Here is a 19,652-nt window from a genome sequence, read left to right as displayed (position 1 = left end):
TGAGGATACCCAGTTGTGGTTGCTACGTGAAGTTTTATATTCAGTTAAATATCAATTACAATGCACTGGGCCATAGCATGCAGTATCGTTACGGGCAAGAGTGTACACAGCTCGTAGGCTGCATGCAATTCAATACCACTGCTAGGGCAGGATTCAATCGATCATCCTATTATAGTGGTATTCTACAAGTACCCACTACGGAATGGTGACAGCACTTTGGGAATAAAGTTAGGTATAAAACTTTTATTATGTCACACATTTGTTTGATCTCAGAATACTTCAAAACAACTGATTATCCAAGTAAATTGTTTCAGCCAGATAAATTTCTTGGTAGAGTGTTTCAATATATAGTAAGCAAATTTGTTTGAAATAGGCAGAAATAACTGAGACAGCCCTGACAGTAATTGTCGAATATAAAGACTATGTAACAACTAATGATATAATTTGGTAAGACTAGACTTAGAAAACAGAATTAGATTAGGAGAATCTACAGATAAGGTAGGGGTTTAAACGTGATATGATGCACTCCCATTATCATTTGATTTTGATTTTTGTTTTATTTCTGAATTTCTTTTTCATACATAACTGAAATACAAAGTCAATTGAACAAACTAATTGAGCACAGTATAATTCAAAATCTAAACAACTGATTATTTCAAATATCCACCATTTTTTTTTCTGACGTAATGCAAAATGAAAATAAACAAAGTATTTTGTGCATACATTTATGCAAACATAAGTTACAGTATATCTATTGTTCAAAGACAAAATTAGGCAACCCTTGATGTACAGAATTTCAGGAGACCATAAGAGGTACTTGATAGGCGCACACTAATTTTTCATGCGCGCCAAAGAGGTTTTTGATGCGCGCGTTGTAACAACTCGGACCATTACTGCGAGTAGCCAGAACGCGAAACGCTACAATGTAGTTTATACAGGCCGCTCCCATAGTACAACACTGTACAATTCAGAGGGACAACCAATACAACTCATCCCGCCGTCAAAGCGAGGCCGAGTTATCCCCGAGTTCGAGTTTAGCCTGACCCCGTTCGGGTAAGTTCTGAGACTGAACCCTTTTGGTCAATATTTCGCATTTTCAACGTTACCCATCGAATATCTTGTTATTACAGCGTTATTCTGCACATTTCCCAGGCATACGTTTACATTTGGGAGCGAAATTTGACAACTTTTACAGGCGTACCAGAACTTTGTTTGGGCTTTAAGCAAACGCTTGATGAGGGCAATGGCCTCAGAAATGATTGTCTAAATAATACAACATTGTAAGAATATAATATACTTGTAAGTCACCACTCACTGAGTGGCAATAAAGAGAAAGGGAGGAAGAATGAGGGGAAAAAGTGCAGCAGTGCAATTGTGCAATTATATGGTGCAATTTCTTCCATAAAGTCTACTTTCAAACTTCCTAGATGTCCAATGTTTTACCAATGCAAGTGTCAGCAGGCAGACTGTTTACAGCACACGAAAATGCGGGGATTAGAATCCTATGTCATGTTTATGATAATGATAATAATAATAATAATAATAATAATAATAATAATAATAATAATAATAATAATAATAATAATGATAATAATAATAATAGCTGGCTTTTATATAGCACAATGACATTTCACACTTGCTATTAGAAAGTACAAGTATCTCAATGCACTTTACAGACTAGTATTACCCCAGTCACTGGATACATATTTCTAACCAGCACTATAAACAGTGCTCACTCTCCACTCCCTGGGGAGCATTCCAGCCAGTCGCAGCCATTTACAGGCATGCAAATGCTGATCATAAGCTTTCTCATCCTACATAATGATATTGATGATAATTAATTATCATCAATATTGATGATAATAAAACATCTAAGCACAGATACAAACTCTTGTGTCCTATAAGGTGCAAACAAGCGAAAAAATATGATTTTGTATATCACATTTACAACTATCAGTCTTTGGCTACGTTTATCCACTTTCCCATGTTTGAAACACGTTTTTTATACCCACTATCAAAAAGCGTTTGCAAATGCTTTTCTGATCTCGTTTCTTGAAATGTCGCAGCTCCACTGCGCAGTTTGACCGGAGGGGTGGAGATGTGTAGAATTTGGCAGAGGTTGGCATGGGCAGGCCAGAGCATGCATTTCAAAACAACTTTTTGTATTCATCAACTGCATAGAAACACATTTCTAGCTAAAACTTGTTTGCAATTGCACTTTTTTCCAGCACTTTTAATAGAAACATGTTTCTAACCCCATAATCAAAGCAGCTTTGCATTTATCAACTACTATTAAAAAACACTCTGAAAGTTGTTTGGAAACCTTAACTCATTCTGCGCTGGAAGTGCATTGATAAACGCACCCTTTAAGGTTCTGGGACCTTGAGTTTCTTACATCGTCAACCTCTACTCACTGGAGGATGCATTAAATCAAACACTATCTCTGGAGATCGAATCAAAGAGAGGAGTGATACTGGGATGATACAAACAAGGCGAAGTAAAAGAAAAAAGAAGCAACTTTCCACATATCCACACTCCACATGAGAAAGGAAGGGGGTTGTTCACTGTTTTTCATCAGCAGTGGTTCTGATTCTGGGGGTTTAAAGGAGAAGTCCAACCTGAAAATAAATTTTTAATGCATAGAGCAGATAGAAACCTTCATGTGCATTTTGTCTTTGCGAATCTTGGCTCTTTGCAAAATTTGCAAAAGAATTCTGGTTTTACAGTAAACTTAGAATCTCAATTGCTATGGTCACACTGGCAAAAGTTCGGGAAGTTTAAGATCATGATCTTTAAGATCTCAAAGTTTTGCCACTGTGACCACGGTGTGACTAAAAACTTCCCACTCACACTAGGGTTATTTCCTGGCTATCTACCAATCTTCTCAATCTTTGGGCAGTGTGAATGCCAGCAACTGAAACTCTGCAAAGTTTGTTAATATGTGACCAGTCCATCTGTTTGTGGGTGGTGCCTTGGAAGTGTGCAGCCATTGTGATGTACAGGCGTCTGTTGTTACGTCACATCACTAGCCATCAGACGGTGTACACTTTCTTCTTTCTTGCGCATGTGCACTCGCAACCCAAACTTCAAGAATTTAAAGATTGAGAAGTTTGGCAGCCAGCGTGGATGGACAACAGAAGATTGTGAGGACATCGCAATCTTATGAACTTCAAGATCTTTCGCTAGTGTGACCGCAGTGGCTATTGAGCCCGTCATGTCACAGAAACCGTTGACATTTCTGTGGTCTGGTGATGTAGTTTGTTACATTTGTTTTCTCTGTTCATTGCTGGGGTTTCATTATACAAAGTACACATTTTTTACTTTGAGTTCTTTAGAGTTATACGTATTATATAAGTGTTTGTTTTGGTTGCAGAATTTTCAATAACCTCATGATTGCTAAATCAATAAAATAATTCTTGAATTTGCCACACATTTTTAAAAAGTACATTTCCTGTTTCTTTCCCATGTAAGGCATCTTGTTGCTGTTGTTTTTTTTTTATTTCTCTCTCCTTTTGTGCAGACTTGATGAATCCAATTGGTCCCAAAGTAACCTTTCTCAATTTAACCCGTTGAGAATGGACTGATTTTGCTACAACACGCATTTCCCTAGACACCTGCCAGAGTATACTCGGGACTCTTCCTCAGCGAGTTAAGGTTTACTCTGAAAGCAATTATTCAGGACACCCCTTCCATGCTCAGCAAATTTCACCCGAGATTTCCTGGGGACACGGGGGTGATGCTGTAGCATAAAAGGCATCACAGGCAAACTCCCGGGTAAAATGCCGGGTGTCTTTCCAGAAACCTTACCCTCCAACCTTCCCTGGTAAACTCGTGGGTGTGCCCCCAAATTCCAGAGTGATGCTATAGCATGAACATCAGGGGTAAATTCCTGATTACTGAGTGAAAAGCAAAGTCAGCATACAGGTCTACAGCGTCTTGCAAGGCGTTTGCATGTGCGCCATCGCGTGTTGGTGTACTTGCACTGCAGAAGAGCAGGCGAGAGAAATTCAAGCGGGAGCTCATTTGCAAACTCTCTGTTTGATTCTCCGCTGAATCTCCCAGGTGATCACAGGAGTGACGAGGGTGAAAGGGGGTATTAGAGGTACCAATTTAATAATGATCAGACAATAACATCTGCGGCAAACTTTTCCCAGGACACCATGAGTTAATTTCTAAGGAAGTGACCATCACAGACACCGACATTTCAACATTTTTCTCTTCTTCATAGCATGCCATTGTCCTCTAACATAAAACAAGTTGCAAATGGAGGCGGGCCGCAACATTCTCTTGCAGGCAGAGCAGGCAGAGCAGTGGTTGTCGCCCATCAGAAAGGCTAAAAATACATCGAGACCCGCCAAAGTCATCTGGCTGAGAAAGGCAGCACTCCAGGATGTATTTCAAGAATGAGAACCCCAGATGGGGGGAAAAATCACTGAACGTTCAACACCACAAAATGCATCCTGATGACATTATCAGGTTTTGAATATTTCAATTCACCGATCAGAAAAAAAAGAAGCAAAGAAAAGCAAAAAGAAAAAAAAAGAAAAGCAGGCAAATTTAGTATGACTGTAATACTTTCTCAGTAAGCCTGACCTGCACTGGTATTGCTTTCCAACGTGCACATTCATGTGATCACGTATACATTCAGAGTATAGTTCCTCCAGCATGAGAATCACTTTAACAATCGTTCCAGGCTAACCGGGTCGACGTGTTCCTAGAAATTCTATATCGCAGTGGAAGGGAATATCCTTATCCATTCTTCTCTATGAGAAGTGGGAGGAGTTATGGCATTAACACTAACAAATGAAATTCACACTTTATGCATGATTTAAAGAAAAAGAGATTTTTACAGTAATTTGAAGCCACTCGCGGACTTTATTTCACCTTCCTGTACCAGATGAATTGTCAACATTCATGGAAAGGCGTTTGTATGAATTGATTGATGAAAGATAGGAGATGGTCTTATAACAACCACAAAGTTCAAAACAACAAAACTGCTTGAACAACAACACATTTTGTCAGTGATGACACATACATTCATATCAATAATACCTAACATCATTTAATTGGCAATAATTACATGTGATGATTGTGACATTAATAGTAACCATTATGCCAATGCTGAGGTGATTTGATACTGCCAAACACAGTTCTACAAATATATAAGTTTGCTTTGTAAAAGAAGATTTTCAAATGTCATGACTCTATTAGAGGTACATTTTTAGGAATTAAAAAAAGTGAAGATGGATACACTTAGAAAAAGTGGGTTTTTTTTTCTGTAATAGTCTCATTTTTTGTTGCATTTTGAACAAAAATCAGAGACTGAATGTCTCATCTATTCTTATAAAAGATCAACGAATACAATTCCTCTTCTGACTTAAAGTGAAAAATGGACTTCAAAGGATTTGGAAGATGAGAAAGAATGCCAGTGTTCTTATATTTCAAAATGTCATACAGTATCACAGTTTAGCATGTTCTGTTCCAGAAGATCTAAAGATGTTCAGTGGTCCTCAGTATTTCTTTAATTGAAACCAGTCTCATAATGGATAGAGTATATTGCCGGTTCTTCATCTTAATTCTTACTATTTGAAATTAAACAAAATTTGAGCTGGGAGAGAAGGAAGGACGGTCAAGATGACAGATGAACATATGGATGGACAGACAGACTGATGGAGGGACAATGCCAAACAAAATCACCTACTGCAGCATTAAAGGAAAATGAGGATTTATAAGGGAGTTTGTGGGGCAAAGATTGCGATATACCCTACAGAGAACAAGTCCACAGGATGTTGGACTGAATGTCTCTGTACCATACAACCTGAAGGACCAAGTGCTCTCTGAGACGAAGCGGGCAACGAAACAAGTTGGGTTATTGGATTGACATTCCATCTGATAAGATTGTTTCATTACCAGAACTAGAGCAATTCAACTGCCACATGTGGTCTACCGGGATGCCTTCACATTCTCACATGATCACTAGATATTCTGCCCAAAGAATGACCTCTTTAATGGTATACTAAGACAGTTCATTGACCATGACCATCGACATTTTTTAGAACTGACCCATGTATAGTCAAACCTGGCACTTGTCACGTGGGGTCACTAATGAATTCCCCCTCCCCCAAGAGAAACCGGTTACAGCTCGTTATTCCGAAGGATCGTTATTCCGAACGTTCTTTAGTCCGAAGGTTCGTTATTCTGAAGATTTGTTATTCCGAAGGTTCGTTAATCCGAAAATGTGATGAGGTTTGTTATTCCTAAGGTTCATTAATCCGAAAATGAAATAAGGTTCGCTTATCCAAAGGTTCGTTAATCCGAAAATGAAACAAAGCTCGTTGTTCCGAAGGTTCGTTACGGACCCTATATCACTTCGGATCAACGAACCTTCGGAATAACGAACCCTATTTCATTTTCGGATTAACGAACCTTCAGAATAACGAACCCTTCATGTATTTCATTTTCGGATAAACGAGCCTTCGGAATAGCGAACCTTATTTCATTTTCGGATTAACGGACCTTCGAAATAACGAACCTTTGGAATAACACCACAGATGTTCGGATTAACAAACCTCTAGGTATAGGGAATTTGTGTGTTTCGGATTTACGAACCTTTGGAATAACAAACCTTCGGAATAACGAACAGCACCCGAGAAACCATGTTAACCTCTTGAAGACAAGTCCCCGAGTATACTCAGGCAGGTGTCAATGGGAAATGCATGTTATAGCAAAAGCAGCTCATCCTCAACGGGTTAAAGACCCTGTCTATAACAGCCACCTCTTCTGTCTCCCTCAGGTGGCCACTACAGACAGGTTTGACATATTTTCACCCATCTCACTGAATTACAGCCCTACTGGACTTCCATGTTGAAATTACAGGCCCTAGAAAACAACATTGCAGCCAAAGTTCAGTTACTTTGACCTTTGACCTTCCACATCATTTCCTATAACAAATTCTTGATCCTTCCCTCATAAATTTGTGATATTTTACTGGTTATAATAAATGTATATTATCATTTTGAATGTAATACATAATTTAATATTACATTGTTATATATCATTTATTTATCTAATATTATATTCAGTTTTATATCTTGATTACTGTTTTAACTTATTCTTATTTTGTATTGTATCGTTTATGGACTATTACAACGTAATGTTCAAAATTTGTTTCAAATTATCAGCTGTATTTTAATCTTTTTATGCATCATACAGTGCTCTCTTGTAAAGCAGTTTTACATTATGTATGTACTGAAGTGACTACCCTGTATAAAGAACGAACACAGAATGAATGAATGAATAAATAAATAAATAAATATGATATTTCATGGTGAAGCTTTATTTGCTGCATCATGGATCAAACATCTTCATTTACTTTCATATCAGGTTGAGACTTGTCCAGTGATTACATCATCTGCTCATGTACTGGCAATTTGTGGCTGTGACCAAAATGACTGTGACCGAAATTACTGGTGCACACTAACAACAAGGAAGAAAGTATGTGCTGTCTGACAGCTTTGGAGGCATAGCACACAGGAAGTGGACTGGTCATGTGACAAACTTCCCAGAGTTTCAGCTGTGTGCGTTCAGACAGTACAAACTTCAAGAAAATTTGCCTGGGTTTGGGGTTTACCTAGGGACATTTCATGAGAAGTTCTCTGAGAAGTTTGCATTTCAGACTGGCCAAACTACGAAAACCTAAACAGCTAGATATTTCGCCAGTGTGACTGTAGCCTTTTGTCAAGGCCCTCTTGCCGTAAGATGGCTGTAACAGGCAAGCGAAGTGAGCCCCCACCAAACGCAACAGCGCAAAGGCCTTTTGAGATCTGCTTCAAACATTATTATTCATGACACATGAACCCTATTGAATGGTCATATTAATGGGTTCCGGTCGACCAATGGAATGGCACACTCCCCACATCCTCCATCTTGGCGTTGTCCTGCCTGTTTGCATGCATCATCGACCACCTGTGGAGGTCTTTAGCATGCATTCGCCATATATGCAAATTGGGCTCAGGCAGACAGACACGCAGATTGGTCGACTTTTACTCCCGAAATCGGGGAGCAAAAGTCGGTAATTCAAAGAGCTAACAAAAGGATGCGAAGCAGATCCCAAAAGGCACTCGTGCAACCCCATTCGGCTGGGCTCTCTTCACTATACAGCAAGAGGGCCTTGATAAAAGACTAGTGTGACTGTGGCTATAGCAGTCTCCACAGAGTTAACACAAGGGACATCAAATGCCAGTTTGATACAGGTTTAAGTTCTCTCCTGCAATTTCTCACCAAGGAATAAACGACTTGCAAATTCCAGCACTCGGAGTGATGAAACTAAAATCAAAACTTTGCTGCAAGCACACAAAGCACCCTTGAATGAGTTGACAAAACTGAAGAACTGTAATGAATCCTGCAAACATCTGTGCGTGTATGGAGGAAATAAGATTTCTATTTCGTGAAGTGTTTTCCCTTTACTTTCTGGACTGGGTTCCTGTAAAGATAATTTTGGATGAAGTCTCTCTGTTTGTTTGTTCTGTTTTTTCTATGTCTCTTTTATGAGAGTCAGGTTAGATTGAGGCTGTCCCTGTTTCAATTTCATTTTCCAAGAAGAGGCAACATTTCCTTGTGACGCTCCAGGTTTTTTTTATCATTATTATTATGAGGTATCCCAAAGTGAGTTGCAATTCTGTCGAAGATATATAAAATGCCCATTTTCCTCATACAGTGACTCTGAATTTGACCTAAATGACATCTAATTTCCTGGTCTGGAGTTTTTCTAAGACAATCCTCATTATCGCATATACCTGTAACGACTCAAACGGTTGTGGCGCTATTTAACTTCCATAACAATGAGTCGACAATGCTGTGGCAGTGCACAACGTGAGCTCTGTTTGATCTTACATGTACATGAGAAACATGGAGCATTATCTCTATCTCGAAACTGCATGTTGAGTTTTGTAGATTTTTTAAAAGCAACTGTTACCTGTTGCGAAAAGAATTATCAGCTGTAAGCTCTGAAATGCATTCTTGTTGTGGAGTGAGAATGCTTCAGTCATGATAAAAAGGGGAAAAGTAGATGATTGTGATTACCGCATAAGTTTGCCCTTAACCCTAAAAAGACTGGGCTATTTTGGTAGCTCAAAAGACTGGGGGGGGGCCTAAAGGGCCCCCCCTTAAGATCTCGGCCGTGGATCACGCGATCGCCACGGAAATTTGCACAATGGTAGTGTGCGATATAATCTACAATACTGTATATTTGAATTTTCCAAAATAGTCTTCTTTTATTTTATTTTGATTAATTACGCTAATTTATGCAAGAAATCAGACTTTTTGATCTAAATCAGTAAACAAAGCTCCAAAAGTGCTCATTTTGGGTCTAAATATTCTTTGTGGCATTCTTAGCAAATGCACTTGAAAAAAAATTCAGTATCAAAATTAATTTCTTATTTATTTCATTGTTTTATGAATTTCTTATGTATTTCTCTGTTTTTTCGACCTTTGGTTTTTGTTGTTTTTTTCATCAAAATTTGTGGCAGACCCTTTTTGAAGCATAATACTACTGAAACAAATTAATTTTAGCCATTATGAGTAAAAATAAGCATATCTATATGAACCATGTGAAAAAACTCAATTTGTATTGACTTTGTACACAAAATCACATTTTTGAGCCATTTTCGGTCTCACGTGCATGTACAAAAGATTATGTAACTTCAGAACCGTACCCCTGGGCGTCACAAATTTGGTGTCAAACTGTGCGGGAAACTCGAAAGAAAAAAGTCATAGAGCATCGCGGCGAGAGCATTGCGTGTTGCAGAGTAATCGCACGAAATGTCGAGGGGGGGCCTTTTAGGCCCCCCCCCCCCCCCCCCCCCCCCCCAGTCTTTTTAGGGTTAACCCATTGATGACGAGCCCAAAGTATACTTGGGCAAGTGTCTATGGGAAATTTGTGTTGTAGCAAAATCAGCTCATCCTCAATGGGTTAACTAAAAATTCACATCAGGCGACTTTTTGGTGGTTTTGTGATGCAGGGTCACATTTGAAAATCACACCCTCTCATTTTTGATGGAAAAAAAATAAACAATTAAAAAAAAAAATCACACTTTGTAGCAAGTCTTCTTTGATACACCACAACACTCTAATGAAGACCGAAAAACAGCATCACTGTTGGACTCACCGGTCGACGCCCTCTCTTTCTTGGCTAGGCCGACCAGGGCAGAGGTGTCATCTATCCAGCTGATCGAGATGGACCCAAAGGGGGAGAAGAGGTCGTAGAGGTCAACGGCCTTCCACTCGGGAGGGAAGGTCACATGGAAGACATGGTCTCTGGATGGCTGTACTGAATTGATTTGTAAAAGAATGATAATGATTTATGATAATAACATACTAACAGGAGTTAGAGCAGTTAATGACCATGACGAAATAACAATAATAGCATGTCAATAACAAGTAGCAAAAATGACTGCATTGATAATGACAATGATGATACAGTGTAAAAATGATTACAATTAATATCATCATTACTTCTATCAATGAAATGATTCTTACCATTACACCATCATCAACTAATACTACGACCATTGTCATTATTACTTTCAGTGTTATCAGCATCATCATTGGGCCGAATGCATAAAACAAGCAATTGCTTGTAAGCAATTGCTTCAAGCAAAAGCACAAGCTCGTCTAGCAAAAAGGTCTAGCTCAAGCAATTGCTTAAATCCATATGCATAACCTTTTGCTTGTGCTCATACCTTTTGCTTGTCCCGCACAATCAATTGCTTGCGTTTTCAACAAAAGGGACGTCAAGCATGTGTGTGCGGAAACATTTCCTGACATAGCAGAAGAGTGATGAAATGACACTCATAAATGAACACACAGGATAAGCACACACATCTATACACACACACGTATTGGCTGATTCCCATCACTACTTGTAGTAGCCCGGATCTGCCAGATCGCACGTGGAGAGAGGTCTCCTTGCTCTCCACCGAAGTCAGACATCGTACCTGTTTTTCATCACATTTTGCGTGCTAACCAGTGGACATTCCCGTTGTTGAAAGGAAAAAGTTTCTTAGACTACTTAGGAGTAATTTCTTGTAGATTTATACCACTCCTGCACAAGTGTGGTATTTCTATTATGAATATGAAAATGATGCTTAAAAGGGAACTTCTCAGTTACGCAAAAGCTCAAGCTCATTTTACAGAGCTTGGAAAATCGTAAGCAATTGCTAGCAAGAACAAGCAAAAGGTATGTTTTATGCATGTATATGTTTTCAAGTAAATGCTTAGTCTGTAAGCAATTGCTTGCAGGCAGCAAGTAATTGCTTGTGCTTGCTAGCAAAAGCTTCTGCTAGCAAGCAATTGATTGTTTTTATGCATACGGATTCGAGTAAAAAGCTAGCACAAGCAATTGATAGCATTTATGCATCCGGCCCATTATCATCACTACCATCATCATCATTATCATTCCTATCTTTGTCCTTATATTGTCATCAAAAGTATACATTGTTGGTCACTGATGAAGTGTCTTTCTACATCATTGCTGCAGTGTTCAGGGCACCATCTAAACACCTGTTTATGACTTGCTGATACTGGACTCACACAAACACACAAGCCATGATTACACTGGCAAAACTTCTTGAATTTTAACTTTTGGAACACTTCACAAAGTTTGCTCCTCCAGTCATACTAGCAGCCAGACTTCTCAAAGTTTCAGTTCTTGCTAAGTTCTCAAAGTTTGGGTCACTGGTGCATATGACCAACGAAGAAGAAAGCGTGTGCCATCTGACAGCTTCTGAGGTACCGCAAACATGAAGCAGACTGCTCATGAGACAAACTTTGTAAAGTTTCAGCTGCGTACGTTCAAACGGCACAAACTTTGAGATGATTTGCAGAGGTTCAGGAATAATTTCCCTCGTTTTAGTGGGGAAGTTTCACGGAAAGTTTCACAAGGAAGCAGGAAGTTTGAGGTCATACTCTGGCAAAAATGTGACAACTTAAAACTTCAAGAAGTTTTGCCAGTAGTGACCGTGGCTACATAGTCTTCTCACTCCACTTGAGGGGAGGGGGGCATTCCAGCCAGTCTTCACTGTCAATAACATTCAGCTGTCTACCGATTGCCAAGTACTGCATAGAGAGGCAACTTGTGTACAAAGTGTCTTGGCCTGGGGATGCAAGTGCTATGAACTTGGAGCTTCTTATTAAATGTGCTGTATCCACAATCCGCGTAGCCTATAATCTAGGCAGAGAATGCAGCTATAGTATTTGCTGTTATGGTAATGTCTGATGCCATGAGAATATGGCCTTTGCTATTAAAGCAATACGTTTGATGCAGCGAGACTACGAACAGTGAAACACAAAAAGTTGCCACTGATTCATACGCTGTAGTTGATACTAAGAAAACAACGACTATAAAGCAAGACGAGTGGATATATAGGCGGTGGATGCTTTGCACGCATCCACTGTTTGTAGTCTCGCCGCATCAGACTTGATGCTTTGCAAAGACAATAGTCTCACCGCACCAGACATTTAGCTTGACAGTAGAGACCATAGCTGCATCCTCCGCCTAGATTACAGGCTTCAATCCACAAGACAATGACACCTCCACTTTGCACTTTTAGGGTCAGGCATGTGAGCTAATATAGACCTTTTATTCCTTCTCTTTTTTTTTTTGGTGGGGGGGAGGAGGGGGGCTAAGTGGGGTGGATGTTCCTTTTGCAATCATGATCCCAGCTTGTGCACCCTACCAGTGTCACCTCGTTAGCCAACACATAAATCGCTGCCTCATTCACAAAGTATTACGAGCGGCATATTTCAAAGGTCCAAAGTGCACATTTGCATAGAGGACATAACATGTGTACATAGAATGCGTTATTAAAGCTAGATATACTCGGGGTTTCGATGGCAGAGCGTGCACCTGCCATTACGTTTCAGCACGTAAGCACGTCGGTTGCCATTGAATACAAGGAATGCTAAATACACAAACTTATCCTATCACAACTGCCGATTGCAGAGGGGTGGAGTAGTAAATTATATGATTGATTGCAGGATGTCATGTATGATAACAATAGTCTGAGTACCATTTTGACTGAAAGTTGAAACCCTTGACATACTTTTTAAGATAGAACATGAAGGATGTTTAAGACAATTTTAGTGCTAGGTAATCGGACAGGTTTCTGGAGTGAACTGCGATTACTATGTGTAAGATAAAAGGGGCGGGGGAGGGGAAGGGGGAGGGGGGGGGAGGGGGAAGGGGGAGGGGGAGCAGGGGGAGGGGGAGGGGAGCGGGAGGGGGTGTTGATGCTCACCTGAACCTCAAAGCCAACATGTAAAGGGCTCACACCCGTAAATACAATGGAATGTCCGAAACCCCTTCACAAATTCGTACCAAAGATACCAAAATAAATGAAGAAAAAAATTAATTAAAAATCAATGATGCAGTTTGGCAAAAAACTGAATAGCTGTAGATATTGAGTATGAATTCCTCTACAAATTGCATTTTGGTTAGAAGATGAAAGCTTTTCTGGTGGAATTTGAGGGGACTATATTTCATTGGGTACGTGCACGGAAAATGGGTGACTTTTTGAGTGACAAGAACTCGTAGTCTGGCTTTTCGTACCCCTGAACAGAATTTGAACTGAATTATCCACCCTGAGAATTTGATGGATGAAAGGGTACATCTAACTTATCCAGGTTAGTGAAGCTGAAACACCTCATTTCTCCCAGCTATTTTACAGAATTTTTTGAAATTTGATTTTTAACACACGTCCCTATGGGGAAATATTTATGGGTGTGAGCCCTATAGAGGATGCATGCAATGCACACAAGTCTATGGGAAGTATTCATCCCATACAAATTCTGCTGGTTTATGTTGTTGTATTGTGTCAGATCTCTTCCTCCCTCCCCCCTTCCCCTTCCTACCCCCCCCCCCCCTTCTCCTCTACCCCCCCCCCCCCAACTCTGTTTGGCTATAATTTGTTTTCTTATTATGTTGTTGTGTTGTTGTGGTATAGATAGACCTTTGTACATAGCAGTCATCAGTATCACACAACTTTGAATGACTGTGTTATTTTAATGTATTTCTTTGTTTGGCTACCACTGGAAGAGGTCAAAATTCATAAAGTTAGTCTGTTTGACAGAACAAAGTCTGTTCAAGTATTTTGTAGGCAATAATGTGATGATGACACCCCCATAATCAAAGATTACTGCCTGCATCTAGGTATTCATCTTATGAAGAACTGATCAACACTACATTTTTATTTCTTTAAAAAACCTCAAAGGGTGGGAGTTTCAAAAGTGTCCCTTTGAGAAGCTTTATAACCCTAGAATGTGTAATTTCCCATATGATGTAGGTGCAAATATCATCAAAAACACATTTATGATGTTTAAAAGTCAAATGAGAAATATGACCTTCACTATAGGGCTCACACCCGTAAATACAATGGAATGTCCGAAACCCCTTCACAAATTCGTACCAAAGATACCAAAATAAATGAAGAAAAAAATTAATTAAAAATCAATGATGCAGTTTGGCAAAAAACTGAATAGCTGTAGATATTGAGTATGAATTCCTCTACAAATTGCATTTTGGTTAGAAGATGAAAGCTTTTCTGGTGGAATTTGAGGGGACTATATTTCATTGGGTACGTGCACGGAAAATGGGTGACTTTTTGAGTGACAAGAACTCGTAGTCTGGCTTTTCGTACCCCTGAACAGAATTTGAACTGAATTATCCACCCTGAGAATTTGATGGATGAAAGGGTACATCTAACTTATCCAGGTTAGTGAAGCTGAAACACCTCATTTCTCCCAGCTATTTTACAGAATTTTTTGAAATTTGATTTTTAACACACGTCCCTATGGGGAAATATTTATGGGTGTGAGCCCTAAAATGAGTACAGAGGCTTGAAGGAGCAGTGAACACGTCGGCCTTCTAGCCAAAAAGGCTAAAGGAGGACTTCTCTGAAAACTGGCCTCGGCACCAAGGTGACTTTCTTCATTCTCTCGTGGGAGTTTGTGTTGGTTTTTTTTAAGAAGAAAACAGAGGAACTTTTTGAAACTCGCTTTAGTGCTTTGTTTGAGACAACAACAAAAAAGCAGGGAAGTGACTTTTTCTCACTCATCAAGGCTCTCTTTATTTCTAATTCTATTCTATTTTCTTTCTTTCTTTCTTTCTTTTTACAAGGAGAGGGAGGGGAAGTAACAGGGTATGAGAAGGTCAGAGAGCAACTCTCTAGAACTTGCTGGAGGAGGCCTTTACCTTGTTTAGGTCAAGAACTCAAGAAGGTGACTTTCAAACTTTGCCCTGGCCTTTTTGGCACCTTGGCAAGTTTGATCAACTTCCTCCTCCATGGCAATAATAAATTTTATGAAAACAACAACAACAACAACAACAACAAACAAACAAAAATCACTTAGCTCAATATGAAGTTCTGTGAATTTTCAGTGTCTAAAAAATGACTACAAACTTGTGACCAGAGCACCAGAGTGTGTGCTAATAAGTTGCGTTCTGGGATTAGAAATAAATTGATGGGCTTTTCTTTTGCATGCTGTTCGCATACCCCGTGCAGGCAAATTGTCATGAGAATTTCCCCTCTCCCTCCCCCCTCCCATAAAAAAATAAATAACAAAAAAATCAAGTTGGACTGTTTTTTGTATGGTAATGCCCATCGCAATGATAACATTTGTGTGTGTGTGTGTGTGTGTGTGGGTCAATACACAAGAATTTAAAAATGGTTTTCACATCATGTTGCAAAAACATTTTTCACAAACCGTGAATTTGGGTGTGTGGGAACAAGACTATTGATTTGGTGCACCATGGACTTGAGTGGAGAGTCGGTCTAGGATACCTGGCGATTAGCATCACCAAAGTCCAGAGGTTTGGTAATTTATCTATCTCCATGTGATGCTCCTATTGGGATGAGATCTTGAGCAAACAGTTGTAATTCAACAACATACAAAAGCAGGTGTTATCTGAGTTAAACATATCCTACAAATTTCTGAGAATTTGTCAATCTAGCCTACATCTCGTGGGCCAAAAGTCATAAAAGATATCTGCAGTGAGCCCCTGCGTTTCCTCCCCTTGATCCCAATAGAGTGGAAAGTCTAATTGATTTGGTATCAAACAGCTTCAAACAATATGACTGCGAGCACTGATGCATTGTGGGTATGGGGGTCACATGTATTGCCTATTCTGGAGTATGGGGTACCAGCTTGGTTTGTTCATGCCAGGAAACACTTTGATCTCTGTAGGCGCGGTCAGACTGGCAAAAGATCGAGAAGTTTAAGATCGCGATCTTTAAGATCTTATAGTTTTGCCAGTGTGACCGCAAGCTTCCCGCGAAACTTCCCGCGAAACTTCTCGATCTGTGTGAGGGCGGTGCCTCCGAAGCGCGAGGCCATTGTCATGTACAGATGTGCATTGTTACGTCACAATCCCTAGCCGTCGGACGGCGCACTCTTGCTTGCGCGCATACCAATGGCCCAAACTTCGCGATCTTTTGCCAGTCTGACCGCGCCTATCGATGCGTTGGAGAAAGTTCAGAGGAGGGCGACACAAATAATCTTGCGCCAGAGGCGGCAAGAAATGTCATATGATGAAAGGTTGCCAGTGCTAAATTGGTACACTCTTGAATCAAGAAGGTATTATTTGATGATGTCATTTTTTGTGAAGACGATGTATAATCTCATTCACTGTGAATCCGTGCAATGTAATATCTTACTCTGTGAACGATATATAGAGCATGATGTCAGATTTCTTTTCCTCAAAGCAAGAACCAAACGGCTACGACAAACAGCAATCCATAGGTTTCCAGTACTCTGGGAAAACCTCTCTTCAGATGAGAGAATCGATATTGTATTTGGGTATATTTCACATACTCTACAAGTTCTTGAAAGTGCAATTCTGAAGAGGGTTTAAGTTGTAGTTTTGATATCACTTCAGAGAGTGACGGTCAATAATGATAATGTCAAAAGCATCTCATGCGTGTCATGAAATCCTGCCAGGGAAAAATATTCCATTTGATTAAAGAACCTGACCCCAGAATAATCAAACTCAAATAATAAAAGATAAAATGCCAATTTTTACTCACTTATGGCAAATAAGTTTGCTAAAGGCTAATTCTAATAAGCATATAAATGTTTGAAATAATAAATGTAATAACAACATGAAATCATACATCAGATGCAACAACTGTGCTTGTTTGAAAGTCATATGGTATATTAAATGAAGTTTAATGATGCCTACATGTCTTCATTCGAGATGTTCTTTTAAAAAGGAGACAAAGGGTTTCTCAAAGAAACTGACAAATGTAGATTGGCATATTCATAGAGGAAAATTATCTTAATTTCTTTTCATTTCATGCTACGTACTATTCCATATTTTTGGATGCAGCAACTATTAAAATCCCATCATCTTTTGATTCTGTGTTACTGGATACTCAAGTTGAAGGTAAGACATAACACTCAAGTTGAAGGTAAGACATAACACAAAGATGTAAATATACATGGTAAAAAAAAGGGGGAGAAAATGTGTTCTTTTTTGAGGGAGGTGGACGATAAAACGTGTGCCATGGTAGTCAGTCATTTGATTGAGGATACTGACAGAAACACACATCAAATAACTTTATGCCATGGCAGTCACTTCAAATTGATTGTAGATGTTGACAGAAACACACAGCAAATAACAGATGTTGGGAGACTTTGGACAGAGTGTATAATACCCCATTCATACACAAAGCTGGGATCGGAGCACTCCTGAAGCAATTTGACTTTGATACTAGTATGCCCCTGTGTGTCTGTTCATACAGAGAATCACTGCTAGCTGAGATCTCAGGTATTGTGGCTGAGAGGGGCAGAACTGTCACTATTACCCCTTTCATAAACTCATCCTCCAATTATCCGCCTAAGAATAATGCGGACATTTCAATAAAAAATGCGTTCACAAACTCTGAAAATTATGCGCATTACTTTTATGAGCGCCCGTCCTGAAAAAGGCGGATAATCATCATGGTGACTGCACACGTCCCTCCTGCGGCAAAGACAGGTGACGTTTTGACCGCACCCCGGCAATTATCCGCATTATTTGGGTTTGCGTTCACAAACTCCAAATCTGGTCCCGATGCTGCTATTATGCAGATAATAGAAGGGTCGAAAAAAGGCGGATAATTCTTCCCCCGCTCCGATTTTACGACCAAATGATGCAGATATTATCAGCATTATTGAGTTTATGAAAGGGGTATATGACTCTCGTGTAAAGCTGTGTTTACACCATGTTCCCAGCGACCATGGCAGCCCCATTTGCCCGAAATGCAGTACGCCGTGGCTAGATGAGACATTCTCCTGTTTTTCCCGCCTCGCATTCTACAAATTGTAGTCTTGTTCGTTCCAGTTCTCGTCCCCGGTGAACATAATGACATGGGACGCTGTTCTCACTGCGTCTGATCAGGCTAGACTACCAATATTTTCCGTCACGTCCCGCCATGGCCCGCCTCCGAGTTTTGTTACAGTCTATCACGTGCCGTCGTGTTGTGTTGCATTCACCCCGTTTTATCAAGGCATACAAAATTTCTCATCAGCACCGGGACTGCCGTGGTAAATTTTTTAACGGTTTAAAAATCTGACACAGCATCAACGGCAATCACGGCCTGCTGTGTTTGACAATCCCATCTCACCGCGTCATTTCACGCCCGTCCCGTTTTTTCCACGGTGGCCTGAAACAGGGCTGCCGTGGTTGCTGGGAACGTGGTGTAAATGCAGCTTAAGCAGGAACTCCTAACATACAAACTGCATGCACAGTGCACACTGCACACTGCATTTCTCTTCCAGAACGCGTTGAGCGTTTGTGACTGTTTAAACAGAGTTTATAGCACTTTAGGAGTGCTCCTGGGCCAAGCCTCGAGAAGGGCATAAACTTTAGAGCACTCCAGGGCCTAATTATCTGTTCATACAGAGCTCAGTGGGATTCAGCAGTGCTCCTGGACCCTTATAATGCCCTATATGAATGGGGTATAGGTGACTGCACTGCGTCAGCATAGAAATCTATTTAAACAGTTCTGTGTATCAATATTCTGATGCAGTCACTGATCAACAAAAATGGAACCCTTCCAAAACTACATGAAACTTTTATCATTTCAGTGAAACAGAGGGAAATTTATGAGCCTGATAATGGTAAAGTGGCCATCTGTTACAATAATCTCAATACCATTTTTTCCATTAATTTTTCCTCCACTGTAGTGTTGAGTCTGGCAACTAATGCTGAAGTCAAACTGTTCAACTTGTAGCAAGCTTTGACTAAGCACTGGGATGTATTTATGTCAGTCATTTCATTCCCTGATATAACATTATTATTATGATAGAGGGAAACATTTTCCCCAAAATTTCACAGCCATTTTGATCATATCGTAGTGAAATGAGAATGAGCCTACAGAACTTTGTGCATGCTCAATATTAAAAAGCCGAATCAGTTTAAGTGTGGTAGAATTGTAAAAGAAGAGATGTAACATGCAATCTACAGTTTCATCCGAGCTATGTTAGATGTTTTTGGGACTCTGCCTGCACTGAACTCTATACAATTCCACATACCATGAACACTCCCCAAACTTCATAATCCTCACTTTACCAGGGAAGCTGGGCACATAATGCCAGCAGATCTCTTCTTTGTTGGT

At 39.9% G+C, this 19,652-nt stretch overlaps 1 protein-coding gene across 1 annotated transcript in view; it reads right to left on the bottom strand.

Annotated features, from left to right (window-relative positions):
• Positions 1 to 19,652, bottom strand: part of LOC139740941 (poly(A)-specific ribonuclease PARN-like) — a 72,551-nt gene that overhangs the window by 9,114 nt on the left and 43,785 nt on the right. Inside the window, 1 exon segment of the mRNA XM_071651527.1 lies at positions 10,166 to 10,327. Within this exon segment, the coding sequence (XP_071507628.1) occupies positions 10,166 to 10,327 (162 nt within the window).

The sequence above is a fragment of the Diadema antillarum genome, unplaced genomic scaffold (genome assembly GCF_040938485.1).
Source record: "Diadema antillarum isolate AM-2024a unplaced genomic scaffold, OU_Dant_1.0 seq00000891_RagTag, whole genome shotgun sequence".
NCBI classification, from domain to species: Eukaryota; Metazoa; Echinodermata; class Echinoidea; order Diadematoida; family Diadematidae; genus Diadema; species Diadema antillarum.
The sequence above is the reverse complement of the archived record's forward strand: the minus strand, read 5'-3'. Positions and strand labels throughout refer to the sequence as shown.